This window comes from Giraffa tippelskirchi, chromosome 2 (assembly GCF_054371585.1).
Source record: "Giraffa tippelskirchi isolate mGirTip1 chromosome 2, T2T-mGirTip1v1.2.pri, whole genome shotgun sequence".
Lineage (NCBI taxonomy): Eukaryota > Metazoa > Chordata > Mammalia > Artiodactyla > Giraffidae > Giraffa > Giraffa tippelskirchi.
This window is the reverse complement of record NC_137276.1, coordinates 51265566-51286328: the sequence shown is the minus strand read 5'-3', so window position 1 is coordinate 51286328 and position 20763 is coordinate 51265566. Positions and strand designations below refer to the sequence as shown.

The 20763-nt window shown below is 43.1% G+C and overlaps 1 protein-coding gene across 2 annotated transcripts in view; it reads right to left on the bottom strand.

The window, feature by feature from the left end:
• The window catches only part of LOC145539702 (anthrax toxin receptor-like), a 42986-nt gene that overhangs the window by 14707 nt on the left and 7516 nt on the right, over positions 1-20763 (bottom strand). For both annotated transcript variants that reach the window (XM_081573703.1, XM_081573704.1), the window contains exons 2-9: positions 11181-11252; positions 9777-9848; positions 7417-7498; positions 7275-7308; positions 6294-6373; positions 6149-6217; positions 5729-5809; positions 5569-5629 (exon numbers count right to left, since the gene is read on the bottom strand). In XM_081573703.1, coding sequence (XP_081429829.1) covers positions 5569-5629; positions 5729-5809; positions 6149-6217; positions 6294-6373; positions 7275-7308; positions 7417-7498; positions 9777-9848; positions 11181-11252 — 551 coding nt within the window. The remainder of the gene's footprint in view (positions 1-5568; positions 5630-5728; positions 5810-6148; positions 6218-6293; positions 6374-7274; positions 7309-7416; positions 7499-9776; positions 9849-11180; positions 11253-20763) is intronic.

The window sequence follows — 20763 nt, the reverse complement described above, 5'->3', positions numbered from 1 at the left end:
TCTCTTGGTACTTGCCTGGTCTAAGAGGGTACCTGATGCATTGGCCTGTGCTTGGAAGAGCTTGAGCAACATGGAAGCATGGAGAGAGCACTGAAGGTTTGATAAAGCACAGGGAAGGTGAATTGATTGCCTTGTGCTAAGAAATCAGTGCCTTTGTGACCCATGCAGAGCAGCCTTGAGGTCCCTTAGTCATGTCCCCTCCCATGCTCAGTAGCCAACAAACCAATACTTCTTCTGAACCCAAATCTGCCAGGTTGCTCCCTCACTATTCACACTTCCTAAGAGCCCTGCCCACTATGACATAGGAATCTGTATTTGTCCAGGAAGAAGCAGCTGGAACTGTGTCCTGAAAACATGCCTTTACCAGCACAACTTAGTCCAGCCTGAGCAAGGTGGCTGGGCCTTAATCTCATGGAAGTATATTTCATAATTCATATTCCAGGATTATTTATTGCAAAGAATGGTTTCCTTGCAAAGCAGAACCATAAACTAATAAAACATATTTTAAGTAAAGATATAGGCAGAGAAGAGAAACTTTAGCTATCGAATATGGGGAAATCAGGTTCTAGATGAGGCAAAAATAAAAGCCAGTAGAAGCTTTTCTGCCACAAACAAAAAGCCAAAAGGAATCAGAAATGAGCAAATAAGTGCCATGCCAAAGCTTACAACCCCTGTGTTCATCCAAATGTTTCCCACTAATGAGCACCTACTACACACCAATCTTTACACTTTCTCCCTTAAATCTCCCAACAGCCCCATGAACTTAGGCAAGAGCTAGGCAAGAATTTCTACTCAATTTTACACAGAGGGAAACCATGACTTAGAAAGGGCAGGTCACTTCTTCCTGCCCAAGGCAGGTACAGGGATCTGACCTCAAGTGCCCAAATCAGGACACACTTACAGCACCTCTGCTTCTGTCTTAATTCCAAACATCCATCACTCTGCTCTCTGGGGACATGCCCTTTCTGACCTGAGTCTTCAGCTCACAGGGCTCTGAGTTGAAACCAGAAAGCCCCAGTAGAGGACCTGGTGGTCCCAGCCTCGTAGTGAAGATTGGGCCCAGCCTCCTCCATGTGGGTGACTGGAGGGAGGGCAGCAGCGGAGGTCAGGGCCGGATGACAGCCCAGTGCACAGACCACACTGGCTTCCTCAGGAGCAGTGCACGCTGCCCTCTGCCTTGGTGCCTTCCTTCCTCCTTGGGTCTCCTGCTGCCTCCAGCTCCGCTCAGGTGCTGCTTCACCTTTGCAGTGGAGCCCCTCTCTCCCAGGCAGAGCTGCTCTCAAAGGGGGGCTTCTGAACTCTGGCAAGTCTCCAAAGTGGAAGGCAGGGTGGTGGTTCAATATTTCAGCAAGAGAGACTTCCGGGTAAAGGACTTTTGCTTTGCCCGGAAAGCTGTCCCTCTTGCTTTCCAAATTTCTGTCCTCATACCCCAATTCCTCCAACAGTATCAACCATAGGAAGAAAGCAAAGTCACAGGAAGGACTGAAATTAGCTTCCAGGGCTGTATTTGCTGCACATCCCACATGGGTCCATTGCCAACAAGCCCTCAGGCCCTGGAAGGGAAATTGAGTCTTTCTGGAACAGAGAACTTTCTTTCTGGAAGTAAAGTTGTACATCAAGTTGTCTGAGAGCTCTAGAGAGAGGAGCTGACAAGGCAGGCTTGTCTCTGAGAAGGCTGGTGGAGCTGAGAATGAAGAGGGCATCTGAACTGCTTGGGACTGACAAGGGCACACAGGTGGAAGTGACTGGCCCTGGGGAGAGGAGGCGGGGGAGCACCACATGTGGTGTGGCACAGCCACTTTGAGAGAAACTGGACATTGCCAACCATGAGCTGGGCTTCCCCTTAAGGCAGCAATTGTACTTTGGTCTTGATGGCAGAGAATTCCTTTCCCAAGCTCACAGAGAGGTAAGCATCAGGATGGTCCTATAGTAAGACTTCTAACATCAACCTATTAGGAACAATCTGAATATTTTCTTCCCAAGACCAGTGAAATATATTGGTCCATCCATGCAATGGAATATTATGTAGAAGGTTAGAGAATACTATGTACTGCATGATCCTATTGATGTAAAATATCCCTGTAAAGTATATTTAGATAGGAATTTGCATATCAAAGCTGAACTCTTTGTGGTTGTTAAATCTGGAGACAGAGGGATGGGACAAGAGGGAACCGTATCATGGTGGAGGGACAGCCTCTACCCAGGATGGTTGCAGGAGTGTCCCACACTGTTCTATACAATGTGCCCTGCCTTCACCCCTGCCCGACACAGCCTGCCCCACCCACCCTCACAGAGGGTCTCCAGCCATGATGCAGAGCTGGACACCAGACCTCAGAGGGAAGCCCTGCTCTGCACTGTGTCCTATTGTGGCTTACACTGGGCCCCACCTGCTGGGCTTCTTGCAGACGCTCACTCTGGTCTGGTCACATACAAGAAAATGAGGGACCAGGTGCCACCTCCAGCCACAAATAAAGCCCGAATAAACCTTCCTGCCTGGGTTTATTTGGGCTTTATTTATGGGTCAGCCTGAATAAACCCAGCAACACACAGAAGGGATGAGTCCCCAAACCATAGTGCCCAGTGCCCCGGGCCAAACCTCGCACTCATCCTTTGTAAGTCACTAAAAAGAAGTTCTAAAGCAGCAAAAGAGCCTGTGGGGGAATAAATTAGAGAGTAGCTGCCTCTAGGGGATGGGGCAGGAATTGCCTGGGAAGAGAGCTGAGGTATCATTCTGGGGACAACTCTGATGTTCTGACCCTTCATGCGCACATTTTTCAGAACTCATCAAATGATACACTTAAGTCTGCTGCATTTGAATAAAACAAAACAAAACAAAACTCAACGAAAAGTGTTCCACAGGTAAAGATATGCAGAATAAAGCGTTTGTGGGTGTGGTAATCTGATCAGTGTAAGTTATTTTGAAATGCGTCAAGAAATAAGATGGATTGATGAAGAGAGAGAGATAAGAGAGAGAGAGGAGTTAGATAAATATGTGACCAGGGATATATGGTTAGATATTAATTGAAAATCCAGTGGAGAGGAATGTTCATTATACGTTCATTTCCATTTTTGCTATATGTTTGAAATCTTCTGTAATAAAAGGTTGGAATAAAAACAATGAAGTGAATGATAAGAAAAGAAATAATGCTGTGGACACAGCCAAGCAGAAGATATGATTCTTACTGAGTGATGAGAGACCAAATGCTGTGAGAAGCCTGGGGGCCCAGCTGACCAGGAAAGGCTGCGGATTGAGGCGCTCTGAGAGTGAAGTCTCAATGGCTGGGTGGGCTGGACACTGTAAAGCTGGCCAAAGTTTTGCAGGAAGCCCAATACCCCTACCCCCAGCCTCTGCAGCAGATGGGCAGACTTAGAGTAGAGGCTGGACATTGGAAGGCCCAGTTGTCTGGCTTGGGGGCCTCAACCTCCAGAAGGTTAGGGAAGTAGCCTTCTCTGCCCTTCGGGTCCTATGTAGAGGATGGGCTGGAGCAAAGGCCTGGAGGCCGGGAGGCCAGCAGAAGCCTCTGCCTATTCCTAGAGGTAGCCCAAGGTGCTGAAGCAGCTGCGTGCCTCATGCTCACACCCTCACTCAGCTCACTGACTTATTCAGAATGACAGCTTCTACTTTATTTTGGGTCTAGGTTTCTGCCTTGAGCTTTCCCTCCCAGTGACAGTCATGCTATGTGGCAGCTTTTGACAAGATGACAGCAATTGTAAAGATCAGAGCAGCACTACTGGGCCTCACCGGCAGAGGGTGTGCAGCAGGTACCTGTCACCCCAGTTAGGCCACCACAGGGCATGAATGACAACTGGCGTCCTTCCCTGAGGTCTACAGGCCTGTGTGTGTCCTGAGGACATAATCAGAGAACGTAAGCTCTCAGGTTGCTTGCAAACTGGGATGTGCAAGAAAAGATCCTGCACATGTGTGGGGTCTCCTTCCATGGCCACACCTTGCACAAGTCACAGGGTCAGAGACAGGAGAAGTCAGAGAGCTTCCACCCACAGAGGGCTCAGTTGGAGATGCTTTTATCCTGGGGTGTTCTTTAACCACTTCTCTCCCCAACCTGGTCTCAGTGTGAAGGTGGAGGCAGAGTCAGGGGTCAGTGATGGAAGTCTTAGTACCAGCTCCTGTAGGTGAGGGCCACCGGCTTCCAGATCCTGTACCAATCACCGTGAACTCCACTGCTTCTATGTCCCACTGCAGATCTGATAGAGGGTATTGTTATTTCTACTTCTTGGAGATGAAATTGGAGTTGGTAGATATTCAGCAATTTTCCTTGGTTTCATGTCCTTGAGCAGCAGAGATCAGATATGAATGCTGCTCTGTCTGACCCCACAGCCTATCGCACTGTAGTCGTGCAGTTCAGAGCACCACAGCCAGGACCAGCTGCCTGGATTTGCATCCAGCTGCATCCAACTGGATGCCGTTATCAGGAGTGTGTGCTTATCCACCCACCTCAGCTCTACAAATCCCAGTGATGTGGATGCTTGAGCTGGCACACACAGAACTCAGTTCAGAGAGAGAGCTTCTATCAGCAATGTGCTACACAGGATCCTCCCCAGTCTTGATGCAGGGACCATCCCAGGGGAGGGAGGGCATCCTCATCAGGCTCCAGTTCTCAGGGAGAGGCCGTCCTCACTGAACCACTGGGTGTAATGATAGCTGTGAATATTTGTTGGATGCCTTTGTCAGGATCTGTTACTAGTATGACATTGGCCATGAACTATGTCCAATTCTTTTCATCCACTAAAATAATCATTTTTAAAATAATTCATTTTTATGATGAGGAAAATCACATTGATATTTTATATATTGAATCAGGTTGGCATTTCAGGGGTGAACCCTAATCAGTTTTGATGCATATTGTCCTTTTTTATGTTGTTGGCTTCTGTTTGTTAGTTTTTTGTTGAGGGTTTTTAAAATAAAGTTTTTCTTATTTCTTAATTAAATTTCAGATTTTGAGTTAAAAAAATATGTACGCTTGTAATCAGTTAGCAATATTTTTGTGTCAGGTCATTTTGTGGCATACATTAAACATACAGAGCTGTTTGTCAATTATATCCTAACAAAGCTAGAAAGTGAAAACAAAAGTCACTTAGTCGTGTCCAACTCTCTGCGACCCCATGGACTATATAGTCCATGGAATTCTCCAGGCCAGAATACTGTAGTGGGTAGGTGTTCCCTTCTCCAGGGGATCTTCCTAACCCAGGGGTTGAACCCAGGTACCCTGCATTGCAGGCAGATTCTTTACTAGCTGAGCCACCAGGGAAGTCCAATAGCTAGAATAGAGAAGTAGTTGTACAAACACACAGACACACACCACAACCCCCCACATATACACCTCACATACACATTCTCTTATAGGCCCAGTGTAGTCATATGCCCCAAAATTTCTATGCAATCACCCCACACACTCAGACACCACACTCACACATACAACTCACACTACACACACAAACCATATATACTGAAACCATGTGTTCACAGCACACCCACAATGCACACCAAACATACTAACAACTCACACAAACACGCACCACTGTGTTTACAAAAGCAACTCCAGCTCTTACCTCCTACACAGATATCGGAAGGCTCCACAGTAGTAATTTCAATACAGGACTTAGTTTCGAGCTAAAATAGGGAGATGAGGGACAGGAGCAGGGGATGTGAATGGCAGGAACTTGTTGAGAACCCACCTCTTCCCGCTTCTCAAGTCCAGCCCTCACTCACTGGATCAACGATGTTTTTAAGAGCCTTGAATCCTTGGTCCACTGCAAACACGTGATATGGGCTGTCTGCAATTGCCATTAACTACAGTGGAGAGTAGATGGTTGGCACACAGCCAGAGGTTGAAAACACAATAGATCTTATCCCAGGAAATAGACCTTTGCCTGCTGCCATGTTGGATTCCAAGGGCCACTCTCTGGCATCTGTCAGCAACCCACCCTCAGGGAGTGGAAAACTCCTTCACCCGCACCTCTGGTGTGTAGGTTTATACAATACTTGCTGTTCATATGCCATGACTACCTGTCGTCCAAACACTTGAACTGGGGTAAAGGGACATCCATTGGGTGATGCTGGGACAGCTGTCTCTGAAAGCTTTCACCAGCTGGGCTCAAAAGCAGCACGTGGTTCCCGGTTCAGAATTACCTGATGTTCATCAAAATTTTTTACACCCACGCAGTATACTGTCGCTCCCATTTGCCGAGCCTTGTCAGCCTACGAGAAAAAAAGCGTTGAGTATAATTCACCAAACAAGTGGAGCCCAAAGCTGGTAACGACGGTCTGGACTTACTTCTTTTATAGTTTCTTTTAGTGGCAGTTCCTCCAGAGTTCCATCAGTCAGACAGATAATCATGGAATGAACCTTGTTTTCTGCAGAAAAAATAGGGAGTTGCCTCATGAGCAAGGTACCTGGAGTGACCTGCCTCAGGCTGCCAGGCCCTCAGTGCTGCTCCCACACCTCCTCCTCCTGGGGAGGGGGCACCCTGACACGAGAACCTGCCACTCAGAGCACCTGGAAAGAGAAGGGGCCTTAGCCCAGGACCCACTTGACAGATGAGGAGCCTGAGACTGGCTCAGAGCTCTTCCTAGTGGACCCTCACTAGGGGCAGGTGACACAGCCTCTATCCTGAATGGCAACTGCAGCTACTTCCCTGGTGAGGACAAGCCTCTCAGGTGAGCACAGGGAGGAGCAGCCAGACTGACTGTCCGATGCCTGGGCGGTGGCCCCTGCCCAGCTCCCTGCCTTTTCCCAGCAGCCTATGCATCTTTCCTGATGAGGGCTGCAACCCTACAGTCTACACGCAGATTGCTCTGGGTCGAGCACAGCCTTTCTCACTGTTAGAAACAAGATCACAGGATGAGAGTCAACCAGAGGGAAGAGGCTCAAGGGAAAGAGGGCAGAGCCAGGACCGTGGTGGACAGAGTGTGGGCAGCCAGGGGACACCAAGGTCTCTGCTCCCTAAACTGAACTCTGCTCATTGTCCCTGGAATTTCTCTTTTCTTTTCATGCAGCTCAACTGTAGGTCAAGCACCTGATATCTAGTAAGAACCAGGAATATAATGGATGATCCCATATGGTTCTCAGGAACATCCCTGGGGGTGCTTTTCATCCTCATGGCGGGGAGGAGGAACCTGCAGCACAGAGAGGGCAAGGAACCCACTCCAAGAGTCAGTGCTAGGAGCTGGCCAAGGAGGGTCTGCACCAGCCCTTGCTGAGGCCCTGGCCTGGCTCTGTCCCAACTGAACACAGTGATATCAACAGGCAACTTACCTCCTGAGTGAGCTTGTTCAATTTGCTCAATTGCCTGCAACAAATTGAAGGAAAGTTGGGGGAGGTGAAAAGTGAGAAGACCCAATAATTCTTTAAGAATGTGACAAAGCAGAATAAATTCTCAAGGCTGTAGGATCTGTACCTTTTTAAATCCTTCCTGCATGTATGTGTCTCCTGTAGGCACTATATTCTGAAGTCTGATAAGACCATCATGAACTTCATTTCTGAAAAAAGTCAGTAAAGGGGACTGAGGAAGAATGACGGCTGACTGTTACAAAACAGACCAGCTGCCCTGGTGCCATTCTGCTCTGTGGAGACCTGCCTGGACCACAGAACACAAGTGGCCCTATTGTGACCCTTCTGTCCATGTCTTTACACTGACAGGACTAACCCTAATGCTTCTTTGTCCACCACTCAGTGAGCATGGAGGATGCTGCTTTTCTGTCCCATAAGTAGGACCTGGCTTTCAATGTGCTCATCCCTGTCTCAGCAGGCAGACCTCAGGGGACTCAGCAAGTGGTGAGTCAATGGTGAGAGGGGAGCACCCAAGGATGTGCACCTGTGGATCCAGCACCCCCAACATGACTGGCGGTACTGCTGGCACCTAAGGGGTCCCTGGTGAGGGCACATTATCCTCCAACAAGCAAGGCTGAGTTTGGAGAAGTCACTCTGCTGATAACTCTGCCCTGTCCCCTCATCCTCTCCCACAGGCCCCCTGTAGTAGACTTGGTCCTTCCAAACTACTTCCCTTACTGGATCGGTGCTAAAGGAAGTAGCCAAGCTGCTCCATTAGAGTCTAGGGCTCCTGGGCTTCATGTGCTCCTGAAGAAATAGATGGTAAATGCAGAAGAGGCTCGAGGTGTGTCCATGTGGGCTGAAGAGCAGTGACCCCAGGCAGCCACAGGGATCTCTGTTGGCCTCTGTTACAGCAGATAGTGGGTGATGGGCCTGGGACATGCCAGGGGGTGGGGCTTAGGTTCAAGCTGAACCAAATGTGATGGATGAGCTGTCACAGCAAATCTTAGAGAATGTGGTGCCTGAAGGCTGGCTCTTGCCTCAGGCAGAAGGGATTCTGCCATGAGCTGAGAACTGAGAACCCCTGATCCTGCCCTGCCTGACCCAGCATGGAAACTAAGGAGGCCTGTGACCATGGCCAGTGGAGGCCAAACAAGGCCCTGCCCACCATGCAAAAAAAAGAAAAAATACCCTACCCTCTTCCTGTCACTTTTGGGAAGATTTGTTTTGTTGACAGCATCCCAAATGTGCTGGAACCCTCAGGCTTCCCCAGCTTCCAGCCCAGGACCGAACTTATCCAGACTTCACTCTGGCCTTTTTCTTGGCTGCCCTGCCACCCCATCCTTATTCCCAGCTCCATGCATGGAGAGAATACTAGCCTGCTTATGCCCTCATGAAGTCCTTCACTTCTTACAACTCTACCCCATTTTCCCCCTCCCCTCATTCTCACTCCTCTTCTGACACTTTCACTAGAGGGAGACATGTTCATCTCCTCTCTCCAGAGAGGACTGGGAGCCCCTCAGGGGACACCCTCACAGCTCCCTTGGTTCAAGTTCTGGACTCCTGGTTAGAGGAGTCAGCAGTCCTCCTCTCCCCCACGGGCAGCTCCTCTACCAGAGGCCCCCAGCTCTCTTTCTGCCACCAGCCTGACAGCTCTCCACTCACTTGCTTTCTTCCACCTCACACTCACTCAGAGTCTCTCTTTGCAAAATGTAGACTACAGGGACACACAAAACCACACCTTCCTCAGTGCACTGAACAGAAAACCCAGTCCCTGTTTCTTCTGGGATCCAGGCCCAGGGAGTGCTGTCTCCATGCGCTGGCACCGCCACACTCTCTGGGTTTCAGTCATTTGCATCATGAGCATCTTAAGCTCCTGGATGCTCATGAGCTCCCTATCTTCCACCTCCAGGCCTTTGGGCACACCTAGGATGCTGGTGTGTCATGCTTTCTTCCTACACCCAGCCCAGCCTGGTATTTGGAACCACACTCATGGGCTCCCTTGTCTCAGATCTACCAAGGGACCGAGCTCCCATCCAGTGAGCTCCATTCCTTAAACATGCCCATCCCTGTCTCCTGATTCTGACTCTGCCTCTCTTCTTCCCGCAATGGGCCCAGAGCAGAGACTGACACACAAAGCAGGTGCCCAACACAGGACAGTGCTCACAGAGGGCCCACACATCTGCTTCACCAGATCCCAGGAGTCCTCACAGCGAGCCAGTTCTAAGAAAAGTGAAGAAGGCTGAGAGGACAGGACAGGTGGAGAGCAGGGCTTGGGGAAGTGGAGATGGTCTAGCAGCACAGGGTATGCCGGTGCCAGCACAGTCAGGGCTTGGTAGGAACCAGGGAGCTGGGACTGGGGTCAGAGTGAGCACTCAGTGGAGCCCAGGCTAGCCCAGCCTGCATCCAGTGGAAACCCTCAGCTTCCAGAAGTCTCCCTGGACCTCATTCACCAGGCCTGCCTTGAGGGATTAAAGCAGCACTTACCTGTCTGAAGTGAGCTTCATGACGGTGTGACCCTCTGTGGAGAAGGTGATGAAGGACATCCGCAGATTAGGGCTGGGGAAGAAGCATGTGCTCATGAGAAGCTCTACATGACACAGGCTCAAAATGAAGCCAGTGTGCAGCCAGGAAGAAGGTGCATGCCAATTTCTCTTTTCCCCACCCCGGCGCTTCTGCTTTGGGGTTCATTTCCTAAACCTGGAAGTTTCTCTAACTTTAATGAAAGATTGTAGGTATCCTAGTGAAGGAAGCCTGTGGAGACATGCCTCCTTCCTGGAAGAATGTATCAGGATGGCATCTTGATCCAACCTTATACCCCCCACCCCTCTAAAGTGTCTCTCTCTCTCTTAAACACACACACACACACACACACACACACGCACACACGCACACACGTGTACATGCATATTGTACACATCAGATACCTATGCATTCTTTCACAAGGGCATCCTAACTGGTTTCTCTTCTTCTATAAAATTCTTTGTACCTTTACTCCTCTTCCCTCCTTTACATCATTCTCTGCTTTATTCCCACTTATCTCAGAGAAATCATTCTCCTTCTTAGCAGCTATTCATATACATCCCTCCATTTCCTTTCCCTGGACTCTGTCTTTTGGTCCATTGAAACTTATTATCTTTTAGGTAAATTGCTACAGTAGGTTCTTAGATAAGCTCCCTACTGCTCCTGGGTCTTGTTTCAACGCATTTTACTCACAATATCAGACTTTCCTTCTTGGCACATAACCTTGATCATGTCAGACCCTGCCCAAGAATCATCTGTAGATACCTATTTTTCACAGCTGGAAATCCAAGTCCCTTGGCCTGGCATTATGTGTCCTGAAGGCTTTGATCCAAATCTGCCCTGTGCAGCCTCATCTCCCAACCTTCTCCTGAATTAACCCTACTCTCCAGCTGAACAGACCACTCACTGCACAAGAAGTCTCCTTAATAGTTCCTGTTACTCTCTCTTCCCCATCCTTCAAGACCTAGTTTAAAATTCCACATCCTCTAGGAAACCATCCTTGACTTTTTCCCTAAGAATTCTTGCTTTTCCCTTTAATTTGCCTTATAAGACTTTCGCCCTTTTCTTTTGGCTCTTGACACCATTTAACCTGGTGTTCAGTTATCATGTTACAGGTTTGCCTGTTTCCTCATCCATGAGGTCCTTCAGGGCATACTGTGTCCCCTACAATTATGACCTGCCTCCCAAGTAGGAGGCAAGAAAACTGCTGAGACCCAATGGAATCTGCATGACCTGTTCTTTTGTGCTTCAGAACATCCCCCTGGGCTCTGTGCTCCTGACTCTAGGGGCTCCCATTCCCACTGAGTCTAAACAGCTGTGTACTCTGCCTGGCAGGAGAAAACACCCTGCAATTTGGAGAGGTCATACTTTTCAAACTTCTTGACCAAATCCTCCACAAAGGAATAAATGTTCATCCAGTTATTGTTCACACTGCCTGACCTGAAAATGAAGAAGACTTGAGTTAGAGGGATGAGGTACATCCATTATGTAGGCAGAATTTCTGCCTCCTCAGTTTCCAGTAGACCCTTTAGCAACTCCTTCCTCCCACTCCATGTGGCTGAAGGCTGCTATACACCCTCAGGAATCTCAGTGGGTCATCCTGGTGGTGAATTCATAAGTTTTGAGTGTGGGAAGGGTGACCAATCAGATCTGTGTGCTTGGGAGTCAGGAACTTTTAAGGGATGAGGAACTTCTGCTAACAAAACTAGGATGGTTGTGCAGCTATCACATTGGAAGTGATGTAGGATGCATTGGTTGGAAAAGCCTCCAGTGATTCTGATATGACTCTTCTGGTCCCTCAATTTCCCTTGAGCATAAACCATTCCCAGGTGTCTGCTCCTCTCTTGTCCCTTGAAAGTGTGTGTTTGGGTGCGGGTCAGGGCTCTTTGGCACAATATTCCAACAAAAGTCTCTTAGTTGGTCCTGTCTACCATTCCTTCTGCATCCTCTAGGCTGCAACTAAATCTCTCAACAAATAGTGATGAAACTAAGCATAGATTCTTTTAACATTATCAAGATTATCATTCATTGAGATGTATATACCAGGCACTTCACGTTACATGATTTCCAATTCCGGAACAACCCCATGATATCAGCGTTATTTTCATTTTTCAGATAAGAAAGCTGAGACTCTCACAAGTCATAGAATTTTCCACAATTTCCATAGCTGGTATGGAATTGAACCCATTTCTAGCCTTAAAACTCATGCTCTACCCATTGCACTGGGCAGATGCATGTAACATGGCTATGTCCAACAATTGTTGTTGTTTGGTCTCTAAGTCATGTCTGACTTATAACCCCATGGATTGTAGCCCACCAGGCCCCTCTCTGGAATTTCTCAGGCAAGAATACTGGAGTGGGCTGCCATTTCCTTCTCAAGGGGATCTTCCTGACCTAGGGGTCAAACCCAGGTCTCCTGCATTGGTGGGTGGATTCCTTACCACTGAGCCCCAGGAAAGCCCATGTCCAACAATTACTGAGTAGCAAACACCAGACTCTAACAACTGACCCACAAAACAGATTTTCTATCAGAAGCTTCCATAATAAAGTGAAAGACAAATTCTTCCTTAACTAATGGTAACACTTGAAACTAACATAATATTGGTTAAGTCAACTATACTTCAATTATAAAGTAAAACTTTTACACTTTATGTACTCAAATCACAAAAAGAGAACACATTAAAAGAATTATACACCAAGTCCAAATGAGATTTATCCTTGGAATGTGAGCATGGTTCAACATACGCAAATTAAAAAATGAGATACACAACATCAACAGATGAAAGCTAACAATCACAAGATCAACTCAATAGATTCAGGAAAAGCATTTGACATATTACAACAGTATTTCATGATATATAAACCTCAAACAGATTTGAGTATAGAAGAAACATATCACAAAATAATTAAGGCCATACACAATAAACCCACAGTTAATATTATACTCAATGGTGGAAAGTTGAAAGCTCTGTCTCTAAGATCAGGCCTGAGCCAAGGATTCCCACTTTTATCACTCTTGTGCTAGAGCTAATTGGCACAACAAAGAAACAAAAGGCATTCAAATTGGAAAGGAAGAAGTATGTTTGTCATTATTTGCAGATTATTTGATTTTGTATATAAAGAATTCCAAATACTCAACCAAAGACCTGTTGGAACTAAACAATGAACTCAGTGAATTTTCAAGATATAAAAATTAACATACAGAAATAAGTTGCATTTCCAGTAATGAAATGTTGAAAGATAAATAAAGGAAACTATCCTATTGGGAACAACATCAAAAATAATAAAACACCTACAAATAAATTTAACTAAAGAAGTGAGAATCTGTGCAATAAAAACTATGTCACAAACAAATGAAAAGACATCCCATGTTCCTGCATTGTAAGAAACAATATTGTAAAAATGTCCATATTACAAAAAGCCATATAGCTTCAAAGCAATCCCTGTCAGAATTCCAATGCATTCATAGCAATAGAAAAAAATAGTCCTAAAATTTGTGTGAAGCCACAAAAAACTCCAAATAACCAAAGCATTTCTGAGAAAGAAGAACAAATCTGGAGGCATCATACTTCCTGACTTCAAACTCTACTTCCTGATTTCAAAGCTATAGTGATTAAAACCATATAGTAATAGCATAAAAATAGACACATAGAAAAATGGAAAAGAATAGAGAACCCAGAATTAATGCCATATATAGTTAACAAATATTTGAACAAGGGAGCTAAGAGTACCCATAGGGGAAAGATAATATCTTCAACAAATGGTATTGAAAAAATAAAGCACATGCAGAAAAATGGAAATAAACCTGTATGTTACACAACTCCCCAAAACTAACTTCAAGTCATAAGACCTGACACCATGAAACTCCTAGAAGGAAATATAGAGAGAAATTCTTAAAAATTAATCTTGCTAATAACTTTTGGGGATATAACAACAAAATCATAAACAACAAAAGCAAAAATCAACATCAAGCATAAAACTTATGCAAAGCAAAAGGAACAACAAAAAAAAGAAAAGGCAAGCAATAGAATGGGACAAAATATTTACAATCACATATTGGATAAAGGATTAATATCTAAAATATATAAAGGGCATATACAACTCAATTAAAAATATCCAAACAATCTGATTAAAAAGGGGGTAGAGAAATAGATACTTTTTTCAAAGGAGACATCCAAATGGACAGCAAGTACATGAAAAGATGCTCTGTGTCACTAATTATCAAAGGAATACAAATCAAAAACCACCATGAGATACATCTCACACCTGTTAGGATGGCTATCATCAAGAAGACAAGAGATAACAAGCATTGGTGAGAATGTACAGAAAAGGGAAACTGTTACAGTGTTGATGGGAATATAGATTGCTTTAGCCACTATGGAAAACAATATGGAGGTTCCCGAGAAAATTTAAAATAGAATTATCACACCACCCAGCAATCCCACTGCTGGGTGGGGAAGTGAATGGGAAATGAAAACAGAATATTGAAGGGACATACACGATTCCATGTTTATTGCAGCATTGTTCACAATAGTGAAGATAACAGAAACAACCTAAGTGCCCATGAACAGATGAGTAGATAAAGAACACGTTGTACTATATACAATGGAACATGATTCAGACATAAGAAAGAAGGCTATCCTGCCATTTGTGTCAATACTGATGGATCTTTTGCTAAGTAAGGTAAGTCAGGCAGAGAAAGACAAATACTGTATGTTATTACTTATATGTGGAATCTAAAAAAGCCAAACTCATCTAAACAGGGTAAAGTGGTGGTTAGCAGGGTCTTGGGGGAGTAAGTAGTGCTGTTTAAGGGTACAAACTTGCAACTAGTTGACAAATAAATCTCAGGTAGCTAATGCACAGTTTAGTGAACATACAACAATATTTTATTATAATCATTAAATTTTCTAAGTGACTAGATCTTAACTATTCCCACCACAAAAAAGAAGTAATAATCACGTGATGTGATAAAGGTGCTATCTAAATATACTTGATATATGTCAACTATATTTGAATAAAAGTAAGGATTTTTAAAAAGGAATAAATAAAGAAAATCAGAAAAATTATATGTATATATTGTATATGAAAATATTGATTTGTAACCATTAATGCCCATGTAGCCATAAAGAAAATATCTCTAATAGGTACTGAACATATTTTCACACAAGGGAAGTAGAAAGGGAACCAAAACCTGTTACTTAAAAAAAAAAAAGTCAACTATACACAAAATAAGGCAGAAATGGAGAAAATTAAGGGAAAAAAAGCTAAAAGACATACAGAAAACAAATAGCAAAAGTCTTTCCCTATCAGTAATTACCTCAAATATGCATGGATTAAACTCTCCAATCAAAGCGTACAAATTGCCATAATGGATAAAAAAAGATGCAACCATATGACGACTACAAGAGACTCACTTTTGATGTTAAGACACCAGGAGGTTAAAAAATGAAAGGATGAGAAGATATACTTCAAACAAAGATAAATCCAAAAAGGGGTGGGATGACTATTAGATTTTACATAAATAATTGTTATGAAAGACAAAAAAAGACATTATATAATTAAGGGAGAGTTACTTCACTGAGAAGACAAAAAAATTACAAACACAAAATACAAAACACAAATACAAAATTGGATATGCACCAAATATCAAGGAAGCAAAATTTAAGAAGCAAACAAACGTACGGGAGATATAAACAGGTCTACAATAATAGTCAGAGATTTTAATACCTCACTTTCAGTAATAGAACGATCAAACAGAACATAAGAAAATAGAGAAATAAGGGAATAAAGGATGTGAACATCATCACAAGCCAATTGTGCCTAACAGATATGTATAGAACACTCTTAGTACCTAACAGATATGTATAGAACACTCTTCTCCCAAACAGCAGAAGACATTTTTCTCCAGGATAGATTACAAGGCAATTCTTTAAAATTCTTTAAAAAATGTATTTATTTATTTTATTTTTGGCTGTGCTAGGTCTTCGTTGCTGTGTGAGGGCTTTCTCTAGTTGCAGCAAGTTAAGTCAATAGCATAAAATAATCTGGAAATTCACAAATATGTGGCAATTGTTTAAACAATACCCTTTTAATCAGCAAATGGGTCACAAGAGACATTAGAAAATAGGAGACAAATGAAAGAGGAACCATGACATACCAAAACATACAGTGAAAGTAGAGAGGGAAATTTGTAGTTGTAAACAGGTTCATTAAAAAGGAAGAAAAATCTCAAATCTATAAACTAACTTTATAGCTTATGGAACTAGAAAAAGAAATGAAAATTAACCCAAACTAGCAGAAGAGAGGAAATAAAAAAGATAATAACAGAGATAGATAAAACATAGAATAGAAAAATAAATACCAGTTAAATAAAAAAATTGGTACATTGAAAAGATCAGCAAAATCTACAAACCTTTATATCCACTGACTTAAATAAAAGAGAAGTGACTCAAATTACTGAAATAAGAAAATGAAGTGGGACACTACTACTGATTTTATACAAATAAAAAAGATTATAAGAGAGCACTGAAATTTGTAAACCAACAAGATAGATAACCTAGATGAAATGAGTGAGTTTCAAGAAACACTTAACTACCAAAACTAAGTCATGAATAAACAAAAGCTTGATTCAGTAATCAATAATCTCCCATCAGAGAAAAGTCCAGGACCAGATGGTATCACAGGTTAATTCCACTAATTATTTAAAGAAGAATTAACAGTAATCCTTCTCAAAATCTGTTAAAAAATTGAAGATTAAGGAACATTTTCAAACTTATTTTATGAGGCTTGCATTACCTTGATACCAAAGCCAGAAAAACACTACAAGAAGAGTACAGATTAATATTTCATATGGATATAAATACAAAAATCTTCAATTAAAAAATCTAGCAGCATCTGAAAAGGTGGGATTTATTTCTATAATACACAGAAGGTTCAACATACAAAAATTAAACAATGTTATTAATAAAATTAGTATATTGGAAAACTACATAATCATTTCAACTGAGGTAGAAGAATCACTTGATAAAATCTAAAATCCCTTCATAAAAACACTCAAATTGGGAACAGAGAAAAATTCTCTGAAAAACATGATAAAGGCTAACATATGAAAAACCTACAGCTAACATAACAATGGTGAAAGATCAAAAGCTTTTCCCCAAAGATCAAAAGTAGTACAAGGATGGACACTTTCATCACTTCTGTTAACATAAAATTGGAAGTTATAGCCAGAGCAACTAGGCAAGAAAGAGAAATAAAGGCACCCAAATTGGAAAAAAAAAGATATGGCATCTCTGTTCTTGGATAATATAATCTTATATGTAAAAACCCCTGAAGGTTTCACAAAAACATTTGATTTAATAAAGCAATTCAGCAAAGTTATAGGATACAAAATAGACATATAAGAATCAGTTATATTTCTATATACTAATAATGTATATTGGAACTCTGCATTCAAATGGGTGTATCTTTCCTTTTCTCCTTTGCCTTTTACTTCTCTTCTTTTCACAGCTATTTGTAAGGCCTCCTCAGACAACCATTTTGCCTTTTTGAATTTGTTTCTCTTGGGGATGGTCTTGATCCCTGTTCCTGTACAATGTCACGAACCTCTGTCCATAGTTCTTCAGGCACTCTGTCTGATCTAATCCCTTGAATCTATTTCTCACTTCCACTGTATAAATGTAAGGGATTTGATTTGATTTAGGTCATACCTGAATGGTCTAGTGGTTTTCCCCAATTTCTTCAATTTAAGTCTGAATTTGGCAATAAGAAGTTCAAGATCTGAGCCACAGTCAGGTCCTGGTCTTGTTTTTGCTGACTGTATAGAGCTTGTCCGTCTTTGGCTGCAAAGAATATAATCAATCTGATTTCGGTGTTGATCAGCTGGTGATGTCCATGTGTAGAGTATTATCTTGTGCTGGTGGAAGAGGGTGTTTGCTATGACCAGTGTGTTCTCTTAGCAAAACTCTATTAGCCTTTGCCCTGCATCATTCTGTACTCCAAGGCCAAATTTGCCTGCTACTCCAGGTATGTCTTGACTTCCTACTTTTGCATTCCAGTCCCCTATGATGAAAAGGACATCTTTTTTGAGGGTTAGTTCTAGAAGGTCTTCTGGGTCTTCATAGAACTGTTCAACTTCAGCTTGGATTACCGTGATATAATGGTTTGCCTTGGAAATGAACAGAGATCATTCTGTCATTTTGAGATTGCATCCAATCTCAAATTGCATTTCGGACTCTCTTGTTGACTATGATGGCTACTCCATTTCTTCTAAGGGATTCTTGCCCACAGTAATAGATATAATGGCATTCTGAGTTAAATTCACCCATTCCAGTCCATTTTAGTTCACTGATTCCTAAAATGTCAATGTTTACTCTTGCCATCTCCTGCTTGACTACTTCCAATTTGCCTCGATTCATGGACCTAACATTCAAAGTTCCTACGCAATATTGCTCTTTACAGCATTGGACTTTACTTCTATCACCAGTCACATCCACAACTGGATGTTGTTTTGCTTTGGCTTCGTCTCTTCATTCTTTCTGGAGTGATTTCTCCAGATAGGTGTGAAAAGAGCTCCAAATAGCTGTAAAAAGAATGGAAGCGAAAGGCAAAGGAGAAAAGGAAAGATATACCAATCTGAATGCAGAGTTCCAGAGAATAGCAAGGAGAGATAAGAAAGCCTTCCTCAGTGATCAATGCAAAGAGATAGAGGAAAACAATAAAATGGGAAAGACTAGAGATCTCTTCAAGAAAATTAGAGATACCAAAGGAACATTTCATGCAAAGATGGGCACAATAAAGGACAGAAGTGGTATAGACCTAACAGAAGCAGAAGATATTAAGAAGAGGTGGCAAGAATACACAGAAGAACTATACAAAAAAGATCTTCATGACCCAGATAACCATGATGGCATGTATGATCACTCACCTAGAGTCAGACATCCTGGAGTGCGAAGTCGAGTGGGCCCTAGGAAGCATCACTACTAACAAAGCTAGTGAAATTGATGGAATTCCAGCTGAGCAATTTCAAGTCCTAAAAGATGATGCTGTGAAAGTGCTGCACTCAATATGCCAGCAAATTTGGAAAACTCAGCAGTGGGCACAGGACTGGAAAAGGTTAGTTTTCATTCTAATCCCAAAGAAAGGAAATGCCAAAGAATGCTCAAACTACCACACAATTGCATTCATGTCAGACTCTAGCAAAGTAATGCTCAAAATTCTCCAATCCAGGCTTCAACAGTACATGAGCCATGAACTTCCAGATGCTCAAGCTGGATTTAGGAAAAGCAGAGGAACCAGAGATCAAATTTCCAACATCTGCTGGATCATCGAAAAAGCAAGAGAGTTCCAGAAAAACATCTATTTCTGCTTTACTGACTATGCCAATGCCTTTGACTGTGTGGATGACAACAAACTGTGGAAAATTCTTCAATAGATGGGAATACCAGACCTCCTGTCCTGCCTCCTGAGAAATCTGTATGCAGCTCAGGAAGCAGCAGTTAGAACTGGACATGGAACAACAGACTGGTTCCAAATAGGAAAAGAGTACGTCAACGCTGTATATTGTCACCCTGCCTATTTAACTTATATGCAGAGTACATCATGAGAAAAGCTGGGCTGGAGGAAGCACAAGCTGAAATCAAGATTGCTGGGAGAAATATCAATAATCTCAGATATGCAGATGACACCACCCTTATGGCAGAACGTGAAGAGGAATTAAAGAGCCTCTTGATGAAAGTGAAAGAGGAGAGTGAAAAAGTTGGCTTAAAGCTCAACATTCAGAAAACTAAAATCACGGCATCTAGTCCCATCAGTTCACGGCAAATAGATGGGGAAACAGTGGAAACAGTGACAGACTTTATTGCTTTTGGGCTCCAAAATCACTACAGATGATGACTGCAGCCATGAAATTAAAAGACGATTGCTCCTTGGAAGAAAAGTTATGACCAATCTAGACAGCATATTAAAAAGTAGAGACATTACTTTGCCAACAAAGATCGGTTTAGTCAAAGTTATGGTTTTTCCAGTAGTCATGTATGGATGTGAGAGTTGGACGATAAAGAAAGCTGAGTGCCAAAGAATTGATGATTTTGAACTGTGGTGTTGGAGAAGACTCTTGAGAGTCCCTTGGACTGCAAGGAGATCCAACCAGTCCATCCTAAAGGAAATCAGTCCTGTATATTCATTGGAAGGACTGATGTTGAAGCTTAAATTCCAATACTTTGGCCACCTGATGTGAAGAACTAAATCATTGGAAAAGACCCTGATGCTGGGAAAGATTGATGGCAGGAGCAGAAGGGGACGACAGAGGATGAGATATTTGGATGGCTTTACCAACGCAATGGACACAAGTTTGAGTAAACTCCAGGAGTTGGTGATGCACAGGGAGGCCTGGGGTGCTGCAGTCCATGGGGTTGCAAAAAGTTGCACACGACTGAGTGACTGAGCTGAACTGAACAATGTATGTTAGAAATTATAGTATATAGCTGCTGCTGCTGCTGCTAAGTCACTTCAGTCGTGTCTGACTCTGTATGACCCCATAGACGGCAGCCCACCAGGCTCCCCCATCCCTGGGATTCTCCAGGCAAGAATACTGGAGTGGGTTGCCATTTCCTTCTCCAATATAGTTTATAGAAACTGTTTTAAAAATGAAAAGGAGTATGTCAAGGCTAAATATTGTCACCCTGCCTATTTAACTTCTATGCAGAGAACATCATGAGAAATGCCAGGCTGAATGAAGCACAATCTGGAATCAAGATTGCCAGGAAAGATATCAATAACCTCAGATATGCAAATAACATCACCCTTATGGCAGAAAGTGAAGAGGAACTAAAGAGCCCCTTGATGAAGGTGAAAGAGGAGAGTGAAAGAGCTGGCTTAAAACTTAACATTCAAAAACTAAGATCATGACATCTGGTCCCATCACTTCATGGCAAGTAGATGGGCAAAC